The sequence below is a fragment of the Zingiber officinale genome, chromosome 7B, assembly GCF_018446385.1.
Source record: "Zingiber officinale cultivar Zhangliang chromosome 7B, Zo_v1.1, whole genome shotgun sequence".
Classification (NCBI taxonomy): domain Eukaryota; kingdom Viridiplantae; phylum Streptophyta; class Magnoliopsida; order Zingiberales; family Zingiberaceae; genus Zingiber; species Zingiber officinale.
The window spans coordinates 71,227,252-71,251,103 of record NC_055999.1 but is presented as its reverse complement, the minus strand read 5'-3'; the positions used below and the strand labels follow the sequence as shown (position 1 = coordinate 71,251,103).

At 40.4% G+C, this 23,852-nt stretch overlaps 1 protein-coding gene and 1 long non-coding RNA gene across 2 annotated transcripts; one reads left to right on the top strand and one right to left on the bottom strand.

Annotated features, from left to right (window-relative positions):
• Positions 1 to 853: 853 nt before the first annotated feature.
• Positions 854 to 1,288, top strand: LOC122003816. The gene is made up of 3 exons (XR_006118113.1): positions 854 to 913; positions 1,018 to 1,131; positions 1,216 to 1,288. It is a non-coding gene; the product is annotated as an uncharacterized LOC122003816 (long non-coding RNA).
• A 4,240-nt stretch (positions 1,289 to 5,528) lies between these two features.
• Positions 5,529 to 8,768, bottom strand: LOC122003815 (beta-eudesmol synthase-like). The gene is made up of 7 exons (XM_042558815.1): positions 8,574 to 8,768; positions 8,138 to 8,396; positions 7,285 to 7,657; positions 6,707 to 6,925; positions 6,383 to 6,518; positions 6,054 to 6,302; positions 5,529 to 5,986 (listed from the first exon to the last, which is right to left on the bottom strand). Exons 1-7 carry the CDS (start codon positions 8,694 to 8,696, stop codon positions 5,693 to 5,695), a joined length of 1,653 nt encoding a protein of 550 aa, XP_042414749.1. The 5' UTR covers positions 8,697 to 8,768; the 3' UTR covers positions 5,529 to 5,692.
• Positions 8,769 to 23,852: the final 15,084 nt, after the last annotated feature.

The window sequence follows — 23,852 nt, the reverse complement described above, 5'->3', positions numbered from 1 at the left end:
TAAGAGCTCGATTTCAACCTCTAGTGTGAAATTGCAGATGGGTTTCGTGAGGTATACAGGCTGCCAAAATGGGAATTTTACCTACTTCGATTTAAATCTATTCACTGCAATGATTTAGCTCATGATCAAAGTAAACTTAAGCCTATGGGAACTTTCTGAATTCATTTTATTTAAGGTATTCTTTCCTTTAATGGTCATCCCTTTAGTTTTCTTTGTATCAATATATTGTTATGTTACATATCTTTTTTTTTGTGGGAATACTGAAGCTAGTTACATGATTATCTGTCATAATTGCAAATAAAACTAAATTTTTATGTTTGGGGTGTTTTCTGTTGTCAGTCTTATTATTGGGGTACTTTCTGAATTATTTTTAGAGTTCAACCATGTGGAAGGAAAATGCATTTGGTAAATATATATACAACACGACAGAATATGTTGCTTGTTCTTGTGTTGGATTTATTATTAATTATGTTTTTTTTTCATGGTGTTAAAATATATTCTAGTTTGCATTTTACTGCTTCACATCAACATATATATCTATATATATATATATATTGACTTAAATTTTCTTGCAGCATCATTCTATCAGAAGACTGAAGCAAGGCAATCTCACTCTCCTCCTGCCATTGTCATTGGTGGTGGATTTGCAGGGATTGCAGCTGCTCATGCACTGAAAAATGCAGCTTTTCAGGTGTTATGTCGATATAAATTAACAGTTTTTTCAGTTGTCTTTACATATTAGATTCTAAGTTCTGATATGAATGCAGTGTGTGAAGTGGCTGGGTAAATTTGCATCACATGGAAGTTTATTTTTTATTCCTTAGGTTGTGCTTTTAGAATCTCGGGAAAGAATTGGTGGTCGAGTTCACACTAACTACTCATTTGGTTTTCCTGTTGACATGGGAGCAGCCTGGTATGCTTCTTTTTTTTTGTGTTTTTGTTTTCATTCCTTCTGAAGAGGATTGTGGCCAGCCTTCAAAATTTCAGTGACTAGAAGTTTTAATTTGGACACTTCAGGTTGCATGGTGTCTGCAACGAGAATCCATTGGCATCTTGGATTGGAAGACTTGGTCTACCAATTTATCAAACTTCTGGTGACAATTCTGTCTTGTATGATCATGACTTGGAGAGGTAATGGTTAACTGAATAACTAACAGATATCACTGATCATGGAGGCTATAATCTTATGGAGACAAATTTACTTCTATTTTTCAGCTACGCACTCTTTGATGGTGATGGACATCAAGTGCCTCAAGATCTAGTGGAAAAAGTTGGTAAGGTGTTTGAAACCATTTTGGAAGAGGCAATTTCTTTATTAACCTTATATCTGCAGTGCTGATAACTTGGAAATATTTCTCTTGTGAAATGACTGTTCAACGTTTACAGGCTAACAAACTCAGGTATGAAACAAATGAAGACATGTCTATAGCACAGGCTATTAAGCTAGTCATGGAGAGGCCTTCAATATGATGCATTATTAATGAATTAAGTCTACTTTATGAGATTTCAGATTTTTTTATTATTCATAGGCATTTAGTTTAGATCAAGTGACATTTCTTTATCTTCTTCTTACAGGTGGAGTTTGAAGGATTAGGAGAATTAAGAAGCAAGGATGAAGAAGATGAAAGATTAGGAGAATTAAGAAGCAAGGATGAAGAAGATGAAGGCATTTAGTTTATCTTCTTTCTTTATCTACTTGGTCCACTTCGATCCAAGTACGATGCAAACATGGCAAGGATGAAGAAGATGAAGGATTAGGAGAATTAAGAAGCAGTGTTTTGTTACTCTTCTAGTGTTGTACATGGTAAAAGTAGTTCAAATGATCCAACTCTTCAAAACTAGATATCAAGATTAGGATGTTGTGTTACTCTTCTAGGATTAGGATGTTGTGTTGTTCTACCTTTGTTTTAATAGTGTCGTTGTCATTTTGTTGGTTGCTTTTGAAATTTCTTCGGAATGTTGTAAATATTATTTTTGAATGTTAGAAAATTATATGTTAAATTTTATTTACAAATTTAGTATTTTGAATGATTTATAATACTAGAAAATTGTATAATAAATTTTAATATTTTTTTTTATCAAAAAAAGACAACGGTTTTTCACTGTTGTCGTAAATAGTTTAAAACTGTTGTTGAAGACCCTGTTATTAAAGGTAGACGCTCAAAGACAACGGTGAAAAACTATTATCTTTGAAGGAAAAGACAACAGTTTTTCACCGTTGTAAAAAGTGATGTCTTTGTCTTCAAAGACAACGGTTAAAAACTGTTGTCTTTTAGTACCTCCTTTAACAATACAGCCTTTAACAACAGTCCGAAAGGGGCTACGACAACGGTGAAAAACCGTTGTTGTAAGGCTTTTTTCTTGTAGTGATATCCTAAATCTTGGTGTGAAGCTAGCTTGCTGATTCTCCTTCTTGTATTTTAATATAATATAATTTATTTAAAATTAAATCTCTTTTTGATACCTTAGTGCCGGAGATTCCTTCATGCAACTCAATGCATTTCTCCCACAGTTCCTTGGCACTGTTGAAAGAACTAACCAGTTTAGCTCTTCTTTAGTTAGGCCACATTGTAAGGTCTGAGTAGCTTTAGCATTGCCTTAATCTGCTTCTTTGTGGGTGCATCCCATTTGACGCAGGCGATGGGCACTCCATTCTTAGTGGGAAATGTGAATCTAGTTTGAATTACAATCTATATTTTCACCTAGGTCTTCAGATGGTACTCCATTCAGCCCTTCCAGTAGTCAAAATTTTAGCCGGAGAAAAGAGGCAGGTAGGCGACAACACTATAACCTTCTTGATGGGTCATTTTAAAGATCTCGTAAAAGAAAAAAAATAAGATGAAGACTTCATCTTGGATTAGTAATGCGGGAAGAGAATAAGGCAAAAACGGCTCGAGTGGTGTTATACCAATTTTGAAAAAATTGAAAAAAATGAAAAATTTGTCAAAAGAGGTTATTATACCAATTCTGACTTATGATAAAAATTTGAAAATGAAAATTCGTTGTGATACCAAATGTAGGATCGAGAAATAACGCTAGAGGAGGGGAGTGAATAGTGCTTGTGACTTTTTCACTTTTTTATAAAAAAAACTCAAAGTAATAAAAGCAGCAGAAATATAAAGACAATGCTAACACTTTTAGTTTTACTTTGTTCGGAGCCTATGTCGACTCCTACTTCAAGGCTCGTGATCAACGATAGCTTCGTTGGTAATACACTAGTAATTCGATAATTACAAAGAATGTACAGAGAGATGATTATAAGTTTGTGTAAATAAATTATATCAACAATATGAAATGGTGTAGAGCGCAATTGTCAGAGTAGCGTCACAACGTAGTAGGATTGGAAATCAGAGTAGCATGGCGAGTTTTTGGGTGTTCAGTTGCTTGAAGAGTTGTGTATTGAAGCTACTGGTCAGAGCTCTTTTTATAACCTTTTCCAGGCACCTGGACTGGTCTCAAGCGGCGGGACCGAAGCCTATCAGATTCATTGGGGAGTTATCTAATTTTGGGCTCCTAGACCACCCCCGGGCGCTTGGACGGCTAATATGGTCACACCTTAGTGAAGCTCTATATATGAAGGTTTTATCCATCTCCGGGTGCCTAGACCAGTCTAGGCCTATACTTTGACATATGTTGGCCAATCGGAGCGCGTTAACTTATTTGCACGCACGGTTAGGTTTGGCCTAATCCGAACGCTTGGACCTACTACGGGCACCTGGACCTTCAGGCGCCTGGACCCTTCCCGAGTACCTATAAGTCTTTTTTTCAACCAACTTCCATCTTCGATTTTCCGCACCATAGAGTTAACACAATAGGCAAAATATAACATTTTAACTTAGTTTGGCAATTTCGAGACTGTCTGATTCTGACTTTCGGATTTCCCTTGAAATTCTAGGTCGAAACACCCCTACTATTCCCTCAACGGGCAATGCATCCTCACCTACTTCTCTTAGGAGAGTTACCTTTTGCCAAATACCTATTTGGACTTTCTCTTGGCATCTGACTTTAATCTTTCAGACTTTCCCTAGACATTCAATCCTCTACCCGCCTAGACGTCTGCCAGTGTACGTGACCCCTAGGACTTCCGCTAGTTGTTCTTAATTTGTCAAGTCTTCTACCCAATCCACTTGACCAGGACTTCATGCCCAATCCCTTGACCAGGACCTCAACTAGGTCTTGCCTTCACACTTAGGTAAGCTTGTTAAATTATAGCACAACTTAACTTTGAACTCTTTGCCATTATCAAAACTAAGTTCGATTAGCTAGTACTTCTAGCACCAACATAATTACCACTAGAAATAAGGCACAATCATGCCTTTTGGACATGGCTGTGGCATAAGAACCTCTGGATGTGAGGCACGACCTACTCGTAGAAGACTATTCTGGAGGAGGCATGGTCGTGCCTGGGAGGCACAGCCAAACCATAGAAAGTCGTTGGAAGAAGGGCATGACCATGTTTTTTTCGACATGACCTGATCATAAAATTTGCTTCTCCTAGGAGATATAAGGCACGACCGTTGCATGGAATGCTCTGTAAGAAAGGCACGATCGTGTTCCTGTGAGATACAACCGTGTGTGCTACTAAAACTTGCTCCAACATCCGATTTACTCTATTTTTGTTCCATAAAAATACGAAACGAACATATCTCTGAATCAAAAGTGTAGAAATATGACACAATAATAAAATAAGGTGTGGTAACTGTAAAACATTCTCATGAAATACAAGTAGATGTGTAATAAACAATACTTAAAAATATACATAATCTACACATCAAAGATTCAATTTGGTGTTATGGTGCAATGCATAAGTCACTAAGATGTATGGTAAGGAGATGACGGGTTTTCTTTTCCGAGTCCAAACTCATCTTTACAAATTGCCTATTAACAACAAGAGATTTGTAAGAGACAACCAACAATTTTATCCAAGTAACCCATTTGTCAACAAAATTAAGAAGCTTCAGAACAAGAATTTAGCTGTCGAATTAACTATTGAATGTTTTCTCATAATGAAATTTCAGTATGATAAACTCCTCATTAGTATTATTCTGTCAGTTTTAACATCTCAAAGAGACATGAAAACTCCTTCAGCACAACACGTTCTATAAATGCTAACTGACAAGTACTTAATTACTACTTTATTAGTAAGTGCCTCTAAGTTTTGTAGAAAGAATGACAATCAAATTCTCTAAGGCAAATATAAACACAATTTAATTTATATTCCATATGAACTATCTGAATGCATCCAACAGATTTATTTAAAAGCAAATATTCATTTTTTTTATACTGGTTTCCAAATTAGTTGAAAGGGTGAGGATGGAAGGGGAACACAAGTGATGGTGGAAGAGATTGAGCAAAGTTGTCAAAGACAACATTGAGGTCGATGGTTCAAGAGTTTAAAATTAATAATTCATTCAACTATTTTCATATCTTGTTGATTAAGAGAAAGAAATAGTGACTAAGGTCAATTTTATAAATTTGTTATATCTTCCAAGCAAAAGTGCAATTTTTATTAAGCAAGATACATAAGATATCACTACATATCAATTATAACTTTCCATACACCATCCAAATATAAGTTTGATTTATTCAAACATTGATAGCTAGGAAATTGATCATCCTCACACTGAAATGGTTGCCTCTAATGATTTTCAACATACTCTTCCCACTATGATTTATTAAAGAAGTCACACCCTTATATAGGAATAGGTTCAACCAACACCAAAGAAATATTATCTTTCATTTTATTATCAGAAGTGGTGTACTCATCGGTGTACCTATATACGTCTTCCATTGATTTTGAAAAGCTAAGTATTCTTTCAATTATAGGTCGAGCTACTGGTGTTGGATTAAGACTTTCCTTATTTAAATTCTTCCATGCTTTCTCCACCATCTCTCGTAGCTTCTGACATGCAACTTTTACATTCGTGCCATGCTCTTTCATGTAACTTTCCACTGTAGAGGCGGCATGGTCTCTCTCTTGCTCCATCTACAAATTTTTTAATTGGAATTGTCAAACATTGTTGCTAAGCTATTGTACCAAGGGAAGTGATTACCTCATGTGATCTTATATCATTGAGGAGTCTACCAATTATAGAGCAAGCTTCCACGGGCTTAGGAAAACTAGAATACCACTCGAATATCTCTTTTGTTGCCACTTCTCCCATACCCAAATACATGGAACAAATGACCATAGAACATGCGGAGGAGATCAATGAAACACGCAAGTGTTCGTCAAGTGATGGCACATATCCCTCCACACCCCACTTAGATTCCTCAAAATATGCTATGGCTACAGCTTTAAACTATGTAAATCAAGAAAAAATTTAGTTAGTAATTTTTAGGATAACAGATGGAAGTCAATATCTCTTTCCTATTAACATACTTCATTTTGAAGGTATTGCACACGGTACTTCTCATTAAATTCCAACTCTGCTTCAAATTCTTCGAAATTCTTTAATAGCTTGAGATAAAAATCCTTTATGTATTCTGGTAAAGAATCGACAGCTTGATGATTCCACCTAAATGTAAGAAAAACATGAGCAAATATGTGGCCATGATATTAGTATAAGATTGAATATGAGAACTTATCATTTGACTTGAATTTGTTTTACAACCTTGTAGTCCTATCATATATGACGTACAACATACAACAATATTAAAGGAAACGACACAGAACAATTAAAGTTAGGATATCCTAAAAACAAACCTCTTTATTGCTTCAGTTAATAGTCTGCGCTCATCCAATGTGCTATAGTTATCATAAATATCATCCATAATTGATAGAACACAAAATGCTTTGGTGCACATCACTCGTGCACGAGAAAATTGAGGCTCATGATACATACCAAGAACCCAATAATAACCTTCCACAATCCGATCACGGGCAAACTTTAGTGATTTAGCAAGTGCTAAATCATTCCACCATCTTTAAACATGTCATCCATCAAAAAATAGAAACAAAATAATCAATTTATACCCCAAATGTAAATAAAACAAAATTACTTACAATTAGGAAACTAGAACTAACCAATTAAGATAATGTATGAAAATCGTGTGAGATCTCTAGCATTAATCAAACTTGTGCATTTCTATAGCTAGTAAAGTTCATGCAAATAATTTTTAAGTGCTATGATATCTCCATAACTATAAAGCAATAATTTTGAAATTCTTATAAATTTTCCTATTATATTTATATATTGATATTAAATGTGAGGATTATGTTGTTTGTTTGTTCACATATATTAGCAAAATATTTCTAAAAAATGATTATTTAAATTTACTGACATCGAAAGTTTCTTCAATTCCTCTTTATGAAGAGATTGCAGTAGATTGAAATCCAATTTTGCAAGTTCTAATATAATATCATTTCGCATTGCATCCTTTTGATAAATAGGAATATATTTTCTCGCCAAGAGACTTTTAATTCTTCGACATAGTGGTACTTCCAAGAAAAGAGATACTTGTGTCTCTAAAGGTTGTTCAAGTTCACTCAACAAGGATACTAGCTGAGACTTTGTAAAATAATTAGCTTCATCAAGTATGATCTCTCCATGTGTTGCAAGATAAGACGCATTATAGAAGCTTAGTAATCCCTTTGCATCTCCATTCAAGGTAGATATAAAGCTTCCATTGTCATCTTTGAACTTGTTAAAAGTATCTACAAGAGTGAGAAAACAATCAATAGTGAGTGTTTAGAAAAATAATTAGTTGAAAGTACTACATTATATCAAACTATTTAACTAGTTTTATATCCTCTCATTTTTTTATAAATAATATCAATGAAAGTAGGTTTTCAAGATAAATTTTAAATCTTAAACCTTGTAAACAATTTAGCTATTAACAATATGGTAAGTTGGCACCTCTTGTTTTATCATTCTTTTATTAGGATAGCATGTAAAATTTCTATCAGGCACCTATGATTTTTTAAATTAGTGTAAGTTTGATTAGACTAATACAAGTAAAAAACAAATGAACATTTTGGCAAATGATGAAAACATTTATTGTTAATTTATAGTCATATAAAGAAAGATATATTTATCTTGAATTTCAATTTTATTATATCTATATTTAATTTTATAGATAACAGCATAAGCATAAATTAAACAACCTAATAATTTTAACTTATTTCTATGGTTACCTGTAGAAACGTTATATCCACGTTGCCTAAGTAATCGAAATCTAAGAGAAGTTTCATAAAGCCCGTAGTTCTTGTCGTCAACCTCAAAGATCAATCTTAGTGCGTCATCTATTTCATTCTCAAAATGATAGTCCAATCTTAGAAGTTGAATTGAATCAATCAAATTCATAATCTGCAATATGTCACTAGTGTCCTTGAACATGCTCTTTACTTGCACCTTTAATTCTTCCACTCTCTCTCTCATCCTTTGAGTGGACTCCTGCATCATTTAAATTGTTAGATATACGTTCAAGAATATCCATTTAATCACCACCTAGCTATTTGCACCTAGCAAACTAATTAAGTAATATATGTCACTAGCTACTAATAATCAGACTTCAAATTGTAAAGACTTAGTGAGGAATATCTATTAAAATGCAACAAGTTCACAAAATACCTCCAATAGATTGAGAGACGAGTTTCGAATGAAATAATCACCCCAAACACTTGGATGATATTTTGTTGACTTACGAACTATCCCTTGGTCATCACTCACAAGGGTTACTGATTGCTTCTCCATCTTAATTATGAGTTGTTGTGCTCTTTGGCTACCTTTCGCTTGGTATTTATAATCTCAGATGAACATGGTTAAAAGTATTGTATGGATTGCTTCCCCAAACGTCTTAAATTTAAGTAACGCAGCACCATGGTTAAGCATGGTAGGCGTGGGTTATAATATTTATACACATGTACACATTATATATGTTTGTGGAATCACCTAACCAATGACTCTCAAGGCTGAAATACATAATTACTGGTTACCTAATGATAAATCATATATTTATTTGGTGAAATATATTAATAATAATTGCATAATTAATGAGATGTATAATCACATCATATGAAATTAATTAATAGTTGTAATTGCACCTTGGTCAATGATACAATGGTTAGGTCTTCCAATAGATAATTAAGAAATTTAAGGTTTAAGTCGCACACTATAAAGGATTTTCTCTCTAATCAGAAACGGACCTACGAATGCTAACTATCTAGATGAGCCTCCATAAGCGTTTCTATTTATTTGCTAAATTAGTCCGTTCAAGAGATAGATCGATGTATCAACTAAAAAAAATAAAATATTAATAGTTTTAATATATAATCACATTGAAATATATAATCGCCTCGTTTGAAGTTAATTAATTCACGTTAAAATATTTAATCATCTAGTGGATCTCACCTCATCTCATGTGAAATATATAATTTTATATTAATAGTATATGTTACAAGGACCTCACCTCTTAAAATAACCAATTTTGTATTTAAAATAATCTATAAATCCCAAATTAATATAGCAGTCTTAACTTCTTTAGATATAACAACTGCGTCTATGAAAGAGTATTAGAAACTAAGTAAACACTTCAAATTTCTCTGCTGACCCATTTTCTATGTTGGTTTTTCACTAAAAATCATGCTGAGGGCCTTTGCAAGGAAAAACACGTACGATAGTTGAGCTTGTGTTTTTAGAGTTACTTGTTGGGACCGAGGACTCTTCATTCAATTTTTTTGATCATGTGCTCATTTATAAGATGTTATAATACGCAATGGAAATATAGAAATAAAACACAAGTACATAACATCTCGATTTTACATGATTTTAAACCACCGGCACCTAGCTACTCCACGACCGAGCTCCCAGTAGTATCACTACTGATCCCGTCCGGAAGCTGAGTCGGATAAAGGCGGGCCTCGATGTACTGGAGGTTGACGGAAAGTCGCTGCGGAGTTCGATCTACCTGGTACCCTCCGGAAGAGTTCGCACAGGCGGATGACGAAGGATGATGACCAGGATGAAGATGCTGCAGCTCTGCGCACACTCAGACAAGCCCACCAGTCGTTAGAGACCAGAAACCAGAGAAAAAGTCACCGGGTCAGGCCCTCCGACGCTCAAATCAAATACTTTTTCCCCAGAAACACAGAGAAAGGACGAAAAGTAAAGACGAGTAAGAAATGACGAGTGAGCGTACTTGCATAAAGGACAAAGCATCCCTTTTTATACTGCAACGGATGTTTCTGGGGCCTGGCTGGTGTCAGGAAATGTCGGCTGTCAGACTTTGTCGGGCGGTGAATGACACATGACGTCTCCTCATAGGCCGGCGACAGAACAAAAGGGGTAATGAGCCCCGACTGTTAGCATATTCCCTGACACACTGATTATTCTCTGACATTCTCTGACGGACAATTACGATTCCCTGGCTTGTTTGTCCTGCAGTGCCTGGACGCTAGGTCCATATTCCGAGGTCTGTATTCCGACCTGTTTCTGTCCGCTGTTATCCACGGCATGCACGTTCCGACCTGTACACCAAGTCTGTATCCTGACCTGCTTCTGTTCGTTGTTATCCATGGCCTGTACGTCCCGATATGTACGCCAGGTCTGTATCTTGACCTGCTTCTGTCTGCTGTTATCCATGACTTGTACGTCCCGACTGTACACCAGGTCTGTATCCCGACCTACATCTGTCTACTGTTATCCATGGCCTGTACGTTCTGACCTGTACGCCAGGTCTGTATCTTGACCTGCTTCTGTCCGCTGTTATCCATGGCTTGTATGTTCCGACTGTACGCCAGGTCTGTACCCCGACCTGCATCTGTATCCTATTATCCATGTCCTGTACGACGTGTCCTGTGCCGCAAGGCTAAAATCCAGATCTGTATCCTTGGCTGGTCCATCCCGACCTGTACGATGTGTCCTGTGCCGCAAGGCTAGAAACCCAGACCTGTATCCTTGGCTGGTTCATCCCGACATGTACGACGTGTCCTGTGTCGCAAGGCTAAAAACCCATACCTGTATCCTTGGTTGGTCCATCCCCACCTGTACGACGTGTCCTGTGCCGTAAGGCTAAAAACCCAGACCTGTATCCTTGGCTGGTTCATCCTGACTTGAACTTAAATCCTTACTTGACACTGGCTCCCTCTTAAGAAATCATTCGTGCTTAACCGAGCCCATCTCGCAACTGGACCCCTTAAACTACACGTAGATCGGCTTCCTAACCTCCGCGCAGTCCCATGCTCTAAACTTATGACCTCCATATAGGCTTAACTTCTGACCCTCCACGTACACTTGACGCTTGACCTCCACGTAGGCTTGACTTCTGACCCTCCACGTACACTTGACGCTTAACCTCCACGTAGGCTTGACTTCTGACCCTCCTGTGGTCTTGACTTCCGACCACCTCATCCCATCGACCCCACGATCATGCACCGTATCACAAGCCTCCCCTCAAGTCTTGTCGAAGGAGGATCTGGTCTGATTGACTAGACTCAAATCATGTTGCCCCCGACCTGGAATTTGGGCGCTTGAATTGCATCCGCCTACTGGCTGACCTGTTTCCCAATGTCTCGCTCAGACTTTATCCCCCATTGTAAAAGATAGAATGGATTTTAATGCTTGTGTGTCGACTCTTTGATTTCTGATTATATCCCTGTCTTGTGAATACTACACTGTTTCCCAGGTGTCGCTTCATGTTCCACGATAATCCCTTCACCTTCTCCTCCTCTTTAAAAGGGACATGTATTCTTGTACCTTCCTTCTAACTTCCCTTCAACTCGTGTTCTTCGTTAAACTACTCCCTGGAGCCTGTCATGGAATCTGATGACCCCTCTTCTCTACATCAACAGATTGTTCATTTGACGGAATTACTGACTCAGAAGGATAAGGCCTTACTGGAGATGACTGAAAGCAGAGATCTCCAAGTTTCCCTTACTCGCGAAATGGAAGGACTCTGTCTGGCGGCTAAATCCCGAACTCGGGCAAAAGTAGCTCTCAAGTTTAAAGCTCAATCAGACTTCCAGAGCCAGGTTCATTATATTATTTACCTGAAGATGAAACACGAGGATGAGGTGGCTCTCATAAAGGAGGAAGGCCGGATAAAAGATGAGACTATAGGTCAACTGAAGCACACCATCGATCTTATTAAGGAAGATCTAATAGAGCTCAGACTCAGTTGTCTCGGAAAGATCAAGCCACTGGATCCGGAGATCGTAATGATAACAGGAAATGAGAAATGTTCAACTTTAGATAATAAAAACATCCCTTGTATTATCTGATTTCAAGGTTGTGAGTCTGTACTTCAAATTTTATCGGACAATATTCCCTTGCATTATCTGCCTTTATCTGCCCTCCAGGTTGTGGGTCTGGAGGTCTAAATTTCTTTCCTTCTTATAGTATCACTCCATAAACATCTACCTCAAGGAAATATGCCATAAAAGATACCTTATAAAAGATAACTTACTTTCCATGCCTTTCTTCTTGCCAAAAAGGAATGGAAAGCCGTGGCATATATAGACCTGGTTGCTTGCCTCACGTATTGTTAGTCAAAGTATGGTTGTACATCTGTGGAACATGCAAATATACCATGGGGACTCATATTAAGGTGAGAGTGAGAGATACTGACCAAGAAAGCCATTAGTCGTGAGGGCATGTTCACTTATAACTCGCACTGGGGCGAGAGTCTGGGACCCGACTTGGACGGTCATTGGGCGTGAGAGCATGCTCACTTATTGTAACGCCCGCCCTCCCTGCTAACCCTAAGGGACGGGGCTACGATACTCTATGTACAAATTTTTCTTTTTAAAACAGCGGAAGACTTAAAATAATTCTCTTAGTTTAATAAAAACTTTTCTTTTGTTTTCCCTTTCATCAAATCCGAACTATACTATCATGGCCTCAATAACATGATATCAAAATTAGTAGAAACATAACATCAAGTCACACATACGGTACTACAATTCATGATACCAAAGCATAGTTTTTTAAAAAGTTTTTAAAGCAGGTTCTTATTTGGTTGCCTAGTCACTGCCACACACATCTCCTTGCCTCTCCTGCCGCTCCTCTAGCTCATCCAGCTTTTTCCTTTATCTGTGGTACAAGGACAGTAAGCTGTGAGCACTCATGGCTCAGTAAGTTCCTTTCCTACTCACTAAAACAGAAAATCATAGTATAATCAAAGAATGTCTTAACATGGCATCATTTCAACTAGTCATGACATAATGTAACATACTCTTTTAAGCATATCATGCAACATGAAGAAATCATAACTAGTCATGGCATATCATAGCGTAAAGCATAGCATGAAGCATAACATAACTGTATCTAATCATGACATCTAATCATGGCATATCGTCATAAGGAGTCATGGCATATCCTACATATGGACATATCATGGAACATAACATAATCATATCTAACCATGACATATCATAAATCATCATAAGGTATATGCAATATGATTTTTTTTTTTGAAAAACATGTATCCGAAAAACATGTGTATGTCTCATGATCTTTAAAACCATTTCTTCTTACATATATACTTGAACATAATCTCAACTTAAAGGGGATCCCGGCTATGTACCACTTACATATTGCGCGCAACCTATGTAGGTCCAAGGTAGCAAGTCTTGAACCCTACAAGGCAACATACTAGGCCGGAGTCTTACTCCATCGACCTAGGGGCACTTAGGAGCTCATCCCTAACGAGGCCCGAGTCTTATTCCATCGACCCCGGGGCGCTTATGGAGCCCACCCTTGGTACAAGCCATATAAAGTAAAGTACATGTCATACTTATACATATCATACATTATAAAAGCATGCATCACTTAGGCACACATCCTAACATAAAAGTATGCATCACTTAGGCATACATCATGTCATAAAAGTATGCATCACTTAGGCATACATCATATCATAAAGGTATGCATCACTTAGCTTAGGCATACATCATGTCATAAAGGTATGCATCACTTAGGCATACATCATACCATAAAAGTATGCATCACTTAGGCATACATCATATCATAACAATATGCATCACTTAGGCATAGATCATAAAAACATGCATATCTTAAGCATAAAGCATATCATCAAACATGCATAATTTAACCACATAGCATATCATGAAAGCATACATATTTTAAGCACTAAACATAGCATCAAAGCATGCATAATTTAACCACATATCATAACATAAGCATGCATATTTTCAGCTCATATCATATCATCAAAGCATGTAAAATTTACCCACATATCATAGCATGCATATTTTGAACTCATAACATATCGTAGAAATTCTCATCTTGTATAGCTCACAAGCATACATGTCTAAGCATAAAAGTGTATCATGTGCTCATCCAATCATAAGGAACAATGTAACATGATTAATTTGGGTACTAAGCTTCCTAATCCTTTGGGTTCTTATCTTGGCCGAAACCCTCTTAGGTGCCAATTTAGGTTTTAAACAACATCCAAGCATGTAGAACCTAATTAATCCACATATCATTTTCATAGGAAGTATTATAAACAAGATTTACTTGGACTCTAAGTTCTCCAAGTCCTTAAACCTCATTTGGCCGAACCTTAACAAGTGTGAAACAAGGTTCTAAATGACATAAAGCATGGAAACCTTAACCATATTTATAGCATTTGTTTCAAGGAATATGGTAAACACAATTGAGTTAGTTCCTAAATCCTTTAAGCCCTTAAAATTATGTCATGGACGAAACTTACAAGTACTCATTTAGGTTTTCAAGCAAGCATACAAGCATGTGAACTTACTCTAACATCATGTATAAATTTATAAATGGCATCATACAAGTGGTCATGGCCGAAACTTCCCTTAGCATCAATTTAGGTCACTAACAACATATAGCATGTGAATTTTTAGCTTTCTACATTTCATATTCCATGGAGAGTGACATGAGCATGTTCAATGTAAGTTCTAGGGTTTCTAAGGCATGTATCCCTTCATGGCTGAGACTTTAAGGTGTCCATTTGAATCATAGTTAAATATATAAGCATGTGAACACAATCAACATGTTATCTCAATTTCATAAGAAGCATCTTTAACACATGAGGTCTAAATTTTAAGGTTTCTAGGTCTTTAAACCCTACATGGCCGAACCTCATCAAGCATGGAATTTGTTCAAATGGCATAAAAGCATAGAAAGTCATAACACATTTCATAACATGTATAAAAGTCAAGCACTATAAGCATACATTTAAATTGTGTCTTAGGTTTCCTAGGTTTTTCCTTTCTTTATCTCATAGCATATGTTTGGCCGAAACCTTCCAAGTCTTTAAACTAGGTTTTAGGTGGCCTAAAGTATGGAAAACCTAAACAAGTTTTATGGCAAAAATATCAAGGGAACTATACATATAAGTTTGGTTCACAAACAAGCTAGGACCCTTGTGATCATAATTATCATATATCATGCAACCAATTTTCCTATATTCTAATTAAGCATGGGAGCATCAAACAACTTTCATATCTTATTGTCATGGAGGTTTTGAGCATGTTAAAAATCTGTTTAAGCTATTCTAAACCATCCACCTTACCATGGCCGAAACATTAAAAGTGATGTTCATGATTTTCTATCAACATACAAGCATGCAATTCTTTAAGAAACTCTATATTCTATCATATAAACATGGTGAGTTTAAATTCAAAGTCTTCCTAACCCTAAACCCTTCCTTGGCCGAAACTTGTGAGTGGGGTACTTTTGGTTCCAAGTAACCTTCAAGTATGAAAACAATAATGGATCCTTAACCATTTATTTAGAGGGTTTTGTGCAAGTTAGGTAAACAAATAAATTCCCTAGCCCTTACAAAACCTTTTTGGCCGAAACTCTAGGGTTAGGTACATCTCTAATCCAGCATCACATATATATAAAAATATGAGAGAAAACCTTCTTACAAAGCATAGAAAAATTATCATGAATCAAGGCTTATATTAAACATTCCTAGGATCAACAAGTCCTTTCTTTGGCCGAATTTTCACAACTTTGTTTCTAGGTTTTAAAATCCTCATAAAATCCAAAAACACATTAAAACCACTTGTACCACAGGTGAGGGGATACTTACTTCCTTTTCGCTTGTGGTTCTAAAGTGTAGTGATGGAAGAAAGGGTCTCTTCTTCTTGTTCTCCTCCTTTGATTTCCCTTGGTAGCCTTCCTTGTATCCTAGGAGGAACCTTGTTTTGGGGGCCGAAAATGGAGGAGAGGGGGTTGAGGCTCTCGGTGGTGGAGAGGAGAGAATGAGAGAAATGAGAGAAAAATAAAATCTTCTCTTTACATGCTCCCTTTTATGTTAAGGGGAAAGAGGTAGCAAAATTGGTTTTTGCTTTCCTTCTCCCTTAGCCCCCCGTTTTTTTTTCTTTTTATTTTATTTATTTATTTATTTATTTATTCTCATCATTCATGATGAAACAAGGGGGAATGAATCCCCTTAATTGTCCTCTTTAAGTCACGGCAAAGGGAGAGGAAGAGGGAGAGAAAAGAAGGAAGGCAAGTTGCCTTTCTCTTGCTCTTTTCTTGCTTTCTTTTGGCTAGCTTTTACTCTCATCCTTATCATGAGTTTCCCTCCTTTGCTATCAATATATCATTCCTATCCCAACTAGTTATTACCCATTAATCCTATCATTTACATCATGAGAGGTTCAAGGTTCAATCCTTGACCACTCCCTATTTTTATTTTTTTTTGGTTCAACATTCTACTAATATTTTTCTAAGGCAAATTCATCATTCTCATATTTATCTTAAAAGCTTAGTGGGTGTTACACTTATAACTCGCACTGGGGCGAGAGTCTTGGACCCGACCTGGACGGTCGTTGGGCGTGAGAGCATGCTCACTTATAACTCGCACTAGGGCGAAAGTCTGGGAACCGACCTGGACAGTTGTTGGGCGTGAGAGCATGTTCACTTATAACTCGCACTAGGGCGAGAGTCTGGGACCCAACCTAGACGGTCGTTGGGTGTAAGAGCATGCTCACTTATAACTCGCACTGGGGCGAGAGTCTGGGACCCGACCTGGACGGTCGTTGGGCGTGAGAGCATGCTCACTTATAACTCACACTGGGGCGAGAGTCTGGGACCCGACCTGGACGGTCGTTGGGTGTGAGAGCATGCTCACTTATAACTCGCAATGGGGAGAGAGTCTGGGACCCGACCTGGACGGTCGTTGGGCGTGAGAGCGTACTCACTTATAACTCGCACTGGAGCGAGAGTCTGGGACCCGACCTGGACGGTCGTTGGGCGTGAGAGCATGCTCACTTATAACTCGCACTGGGGCGAGAGTCTGGGACCCGACCTGGATGGTCGTTGGGTGTGAGAGCATGCTCACTTATAACTCGCACTGGGGCGAGAGTCTGGGACCTGACCCGGACGGTCGTTGGGCGTGAGAGCATGCTCACTTATAACTCACACTAGGGCGAGAGTCTGGGACCCGACCCGGACGGTCATTGGGCGTGAGAGCATGCTCACTTATAACTCGCACTGGGGCGAGAGTCTGGGACCCGACCTGGACGGTCGTTGGGCGTGAGAGCATGCTCACTTATAACTCGCACTGGGGCGAGAGTCTGGGACCTGACCCGGATGGTCGTTGGGCGTGAGAGCATGCTCACTTATAACTCGCATTGGGGTGAGAGTCTGGGACCCGATCCGGACGGTGGTTGGGCGTGAGACCATGCTCACTTATAACTCGCACTGGGACGAGAGTCTGGGACCCAACCTGGACGATCATTGGGCGTGAGAGCATGCTCACTTATAACTCGCACTGGGGCGAGAGTCTGGGACCCGACCTGGACGGTCGTTGGGCGTGAGAGCATGCTCACTTATAACTCGCACTGGGGCGAGAGTCTGGGACCCGACCTGGACGGTCGTTGGGCGTGAGAGCATGCTCACTTATAACTCGCACTGAGGCGGGAGTCTGGAATCCGACCTGCCGGTCGTTGGGCGTGAGAGCATGCTCACTTATAACTCGCATTGAGGTGAGAGTCTAGAGGCGTAAGAGCATGCTCACTTATAACTCGCACTGGGGCGAGAGTCTGGACCCGACCTGCCGGTCGTTGGGCGTGAGAGCATGCTCACTTATAACTCACACTAGGGCGAGAGTCTGGGACCCGACCCGGACGGTCGTTGGGCGTGAGAGCATGCTCACTTATAACTTGCACTGGGGTGAGAATCTGGGACCCGACCCGGACGGTCGTTGGGCGTGAGAGCATTCTCACTTATAACTCGCACTGGGGCGAGAGTCTGGGGCCCGACCTGGATGGTCGTTGGGCGTGAGAGCATGCTTACTTATAACTCGTACTGGGCGAGAGTCTAGGACCCGACCCGACCCGGACGGTCCTTGGGCGTGAGAGCAACCTCACTTATAACTCGTACTGGGGCAAGAGTCTGGGACCCGACCTGGACGGTCGTTGGGCGTGAATGCATGCTCACTTATAACTCGCACTGGGGCGAGAGTCTAGGACCCGACCTGGACGGTCGTTGGGCGTGAGATCATGCTCACTTATAACTCACATTGGGGCGAGAGTCTGAGACTCAACTTGAACGGTCGTTGGGCGTGAGAGCATGCTCACTTATAACTCACACTAGGGCGAGAGTCTGGGACCCGACCTGGACGGTCGTTGGGCGTGAGAGCATGCTTACTTATAACTCGCACTAGGGCTAGAGTCTAGGACCCGACCTGGACGGTCTGAAGAAACTCTTCTTGGCTGACCCTGGAGGGGGATTGATAATGGTGGCCTGGTCTGGAGACTGTTCCGTAAATTTCCTCCCGGGTGTTGCGTTGCAAGTAATCGACCAATCACTCGTTACTTGCGTCCCTTCCTGCACATATTTCAAGCAAGTTTTAATTAGACCCCCACTTGCCTGCTAATTTTAAGAAAGCGCCAAATTCAAATTCTTGAGTCCACTAGTCCTCTTTTCTCTTTCCCGAGGTAGTTCTATAATCATGACGCATGGTTTGCTTTTCCCAAGATAACTGCTTGGTTGCCTTTCTTGCTGATGTACACTCTTCGCGCGCCGGAAAGAAGTCATACAAAAATCCCTTTTCATGATTTTCTTGTCACATCCATCATTAAGACCTTTTTAATGTCTTTCTAAGAGAGGTGATGCGTGTCCCAAGACCTTATACTCTTACTGTAGAGGATCAGTGCTTTTTATCACGTTGCCCTAGATCCGACGACTCAAGTTATTATGCTCTCTTTTCTACTTTCGATGTTTCCAAGGGGTTTCTCTTTATAAGCCCTAAAGGTCGTCCGCCGTCATCTTCTCACCTTCCTCCTGCTATCATTCTCCGGCTCTATCGCTTACTGCTTTGTCTCTTCAGCTTTTCCTTGATTCTTACGTGCAAGTTCTTCTTCTTCCAATCTTCGTGTCCTTCCTTTTTCTGGTTTCTGATGGCGGAAGGTAACATATCGCCTTGGTATACGTATTTCATATCCGACATAGACAATAGCGACCTGGTTACGATTCGGGCAAACCTGTGTCTCCCTATTGAGTATCGATTATGTGCCCCCCGATCAACCGAGCACCCTTCTTCCCCTTCCCAGGGCTTTGTGACCTTCTTCAAGGACCAACTTTTAGGAGGCCTCTGTTTCCCTCTTCAATTTTCCCTGCCTTGAGTCGATACTTTCAGGTTCCTCTCTCACAGTTCGCCTCTAATGTCATCCGTACCATGTGTGGCATGGTCATCCTGTGTAGAGTGTATCGAATTTCTCTGACTCTAGAACTTTTTCATCATTTTTATTCACTTAAGAGATCCGAGCCGGGGGTGTTTATGGTGCAATCAAGGGTGGGATGTAAGTTTTTCTCTGATATGTCTTCCTCCAACAAAGGTTGGAAATCCCGATTCTTCTTTATCCGCCTACCCGAGCTGGTGGACTGGCCGACCCAATGGCGATTTGCTCTGCCTACCCCTTCGAGTTACACTACCATACCCATCAACCAACATGTCATACAGCCACCAAGAAACTACAGGGAGTGCAACTTCTTTTTTCTGTGATACTGCAAGAATGTTTTTTATACTTCTTTGGGCTCAGCCCAGTTTTCGCGAAAATAGGAGCTCCTTTTGGTAAGATGCTATTCTTTCTTCGGTCGGTCTTCACTAACTGAAGTATTTCCTCTTTGCTTTGCAGAGGCTGCCATGTTCCGGGCTTACTCCAAGGGGATAGCCCGAATTTCCAGTGACTTTCTACAGGCCGTGGGTGAGGAGGTAGCGAAGGGCCTATCTATTCCTTCAGCTACATCGTCTCACGGGACTGCGAGTGCGGACGAACCTTCGGCCTCCTCCACCTCGCAGCTTTTACCAGTGTGTCCTTCTGAAGCTATCCCTGCAGCCCTGGAGCCCATTGAAGAAGAGAGAGCTCCCTCCCCGCCTCCAGACAAACGTCTGCGGCTCCAGCGCAAACGCAAGAAAGTCGCGCCCTCGGCTCAGGCTTCTCCGCTTCACCCGCCCGAACAGGTTATTCCGAAGCGTCCCAAAGTCCAAGTGTCAATACCCCGAGTTCCAGCTCCGACCTCCCCTCAGGTAGCAGAAGTCCCGACTCCTACTCCCATTCGAGTTTTGGCTCCGGAGCAGGAATAGGCTGGCCTTTCTACTAAAGACTCGCCCGGGGGTTCCGTATCTCCCTCTATACCGGTCGCCCCTTCATCATCATCTACTCGCACCAGGGTCCGGCCCCAAAGGAACGAGCAGGACTTTATATCTTCCTGGCGTCTTCCTTCCGAGATCGCATCAGATCCGGCGGGAACTTCGGCGGAAAATGGTGACCCTCCCATTCGCGGCAAAATTCATCTGCTCGGTAACCTAGCCACCCTCTGGCGATCAGCCAACGAACAGTTTTGTGCCGGCTCTCAATGGGAGAGTCTAGATCTGGCTTCCCAGCACATCATATCGGTAGACTTTCCTTCTTTAACCTTAACACAGCTATTCGCACTGACTTTCTTCTTTTGTTGAGCAGGCCTGCTCCATCAGCTTGTGTTTGGCTCATTTTGCCGCCAACCTGCTCCAAGAAGTGGAGTCACTGAAGGCTCGCATTCAGGAATTAGAGTTACCTTTGACTCCCCATGACTCATTTGACCCGCTGGATACTTATCTGCACACGGTCGGGGAGTCTGCCCAAGCTGCCAGAGATATGGCTCAGGAGTCTACTGAAGAGATCAAAAAGCTGCAAGCAACCCTGCAAACTAGCGACTCTAGACTGAATTCAGAAGGGCAACGCCGTCGTCAGTTGGCTGATGATTTGAAGGAGAGAGACTCCAAGTTAGCTTCACTTTCTGCAGACCTGAAGGCCCTCCAGGAGTCCCACATGACTCTACAAAAAGATCTGGAGGTCGTTCAAGCGGACCTGGCCAGCAGCCACTACAAGAAAAACGTCATTCAACAACACTCAAACGACAACGGTTTTATACCAAACCGTTATCTTTTTGCCTTTTAACAACGGTTTTAACCAAAATCGTTGTCTTTTAGCAATTTTTTTGGCCTACGACAACGGTTTTTAAAAACCGTTGTCTATTTATGTTTTTTTAAGACTACGACAACGGTTTTTAAATGCTACAACAACAGTTTTTGAAAACTGTTGTCTATGTGCGCTTTTTTTTGGGGATTACGACAACAGTTTTTAAAAGCCGTTGTCTTAAGTGATGTTGAATACTGGTGTTTTTTTTCCTTCGCCGTTTTTTCCCCTTCGCCAATTTTTGCCCCGCTTTTTTTCTTTCCCTCTCCCCGAAAGTTTTTTGCCGCCGCATTCCACCCTTTTATCTTCTCAATCCGTCCCTCTTTTCTCTTTTCTCACAATCTCTCGCTCACCGGAGCCGCGTAGGAGCAGCAGCATTCCACAAATCCATTAAGGACGCCCTCACCGGCAAGACCTCCGACATGAAATCCACTAACAGTAAGTGTCCTCTACTTCTTCCTCTTGCATCTTCTCGTCGAAAACCCTAGATACTCCTGCATCTTCTCGCCGTCTGCGGTACTCTGGGCTCGCCCTCTTTGCATTCCTCTATGTAAAGCCCCTTCTATCGTCTTCTTGCTCCACACTCTTCTTCTTCGCCTCCGCGAAGGCTCCCCGTGCCACAAATCCTGGTCGTCGAACCCTAATCCTCCTCTTATCCTGTTTCTTTCCTGATTCTGCCAGACTCTTGGAGGAGCGAGACGTGATAATGGGAAAGAGAGCGGAGGAGCTCGATATCGATAATCTATTGGATGAGATTCCCCATCTTCGTCATCGTGGTGTCCTCGATAGACCCGACGGTGCCGGTTTCCACATCGCCGATGAGTTGCCGACGTCGGTCCTCCATGGGGATGGCGGTGGGTGTATCTGGTCTGAGGGGGTTCCGAGCTCGTTAGCGGAGCGTTCGCTTCCGTTGGAGGAGACCCTCCTGCTCCAAAACCTTCGCAATGTCCGTCTCGGCGCCGACCGAAATGGACCGATCGATCGTTCCCTGCCCCATACCAACCATCACCGAGTGGGTTGTTTGTTTGGGTCTTCGCTCGACTCTTTTGGACGGGATTCTTTGGTAAATGGGAATGGGAACGCGTCTCTGCCTCAAATCCGGCAGCGTTATCCTGGAGTTGTAAACTTGTCTGGGAATCCCTCTTTTGGAACAAGAGAGTTGAAAATTGGTCAAGTTTCGCGACCAAATACCCCTTTCCAGGGAAACGATTCTGGCAATTTTAGTCAATCTGGTAATGGGTCTTATCCAATATCTGATATGTTATTTCACTCACAGATGATTAGAGGAGAACCTTTCTTGGTTTCTGGCGATCAGCTAGTGACAATGGCACGGAAGATCTCTAAGGGAGACTCAATTCCTCGGCAATTGGGGGGGCTTCATTCCCCAAGGAACCAAAGGATTGTTCAGGGAACCATTACAAAGTGTCTCAGCTTTTTCTTGATCTGTTGTAGTGTCGCTCTGAGCTTGTGCGAAGAGGAGGAATAGATGCGGGTCAGTACGATCAGAGCTGCACGCATGTGATTGTTTGCCGTCGCGTTTTTGTAAGTCTTGTACTTCTTCTGATATGAGTTGTATTGTTGGATTGAAAATTAAAGAAGTTGAAGGCTGAAAGAATATTGCGTGCAGGATGATCCTGTATGTGATACTGCTCGGAAGGATGGGAAAATACTGGTGAATGAATTGTGGGTTGATGATAGTTTGCAACATGAAATTATGGGTGATGCTACCAGGGTCAGTTCTGAGTTTTTTTTTTGTCAAGTTTTATGAGCTTGCATTTGTTGCCCTTAGTGTAGATATGTGTGGTTTCAAGAAATTTAAAGCAAAATGATAGAGAAAGCTATAAGTCATTTGAGAAATTAAGCACCTGTTTGATTTCCATTATGCTCCATCATGAGTATCCTTCTGAGAAATCAGTCCTTAGTTATGATTGTGGCATTTTCTGCAGATAATATACAGGCCTGTAAAGGATCTGAGTGGTATACCAGGAAGTAAATATTTGCACATTTGTTTAACAGGATATCAAAAGCAAGAACGAGAAGATATCATGGTAAAAGTTTTGGTTTTCCCATCCATTTGGTGCATCTTTAAAAGAAATCTCTCTTTTTATTTTTTAAAATGTTTTGGGTGTTTTATGAACTATGGGCCATGTCGTGATGTAAAAACATGACACTTCTGCTAGGTAGTTGTCATGGGAAAAGTTATCATTCTTATTGTTAGCTAAAATATTTTAAAATTGTTTTATATTAAATTTGTTTGTTTAGTTTCAAATTGATGAGCTTGAATGCAAAGGAGAAAATAATGTCTGAGTTGAATATGGAGCTTCATAACATGGAATCCACATTATTAAAGGGGAGGGAGCAGCATTTGAATGAGATAAAGAAGTTGAATGCACTAATCAATGAAAAGGTTTCAGTTCTTTGTTTATACCTAATTTTTTATACGATA

Coding starts and splice junctions, on each gene's coding strand:
- LOC122003815 (XM_042558815.1), bottom strand. CDS start 8,696: ATGGAGAAGCAATCAGTAACCCTTGTGAGTGATGACCAAGGGATAGTT. Junction 7,658..8,137: donor TGGATATAACGTTTCTACAG/GTAACCATAGAA, acceptor TCACTCTTGTAG/ATACTTTTAACAAGTTCAAA. Junction 6,926..7,284: donor GAATTGAAGAAACTTTCGAT/GTCAGTAAATTT, acceptor ACATGTTTAAAG/ATGGTGGAATGATTTAGCAC.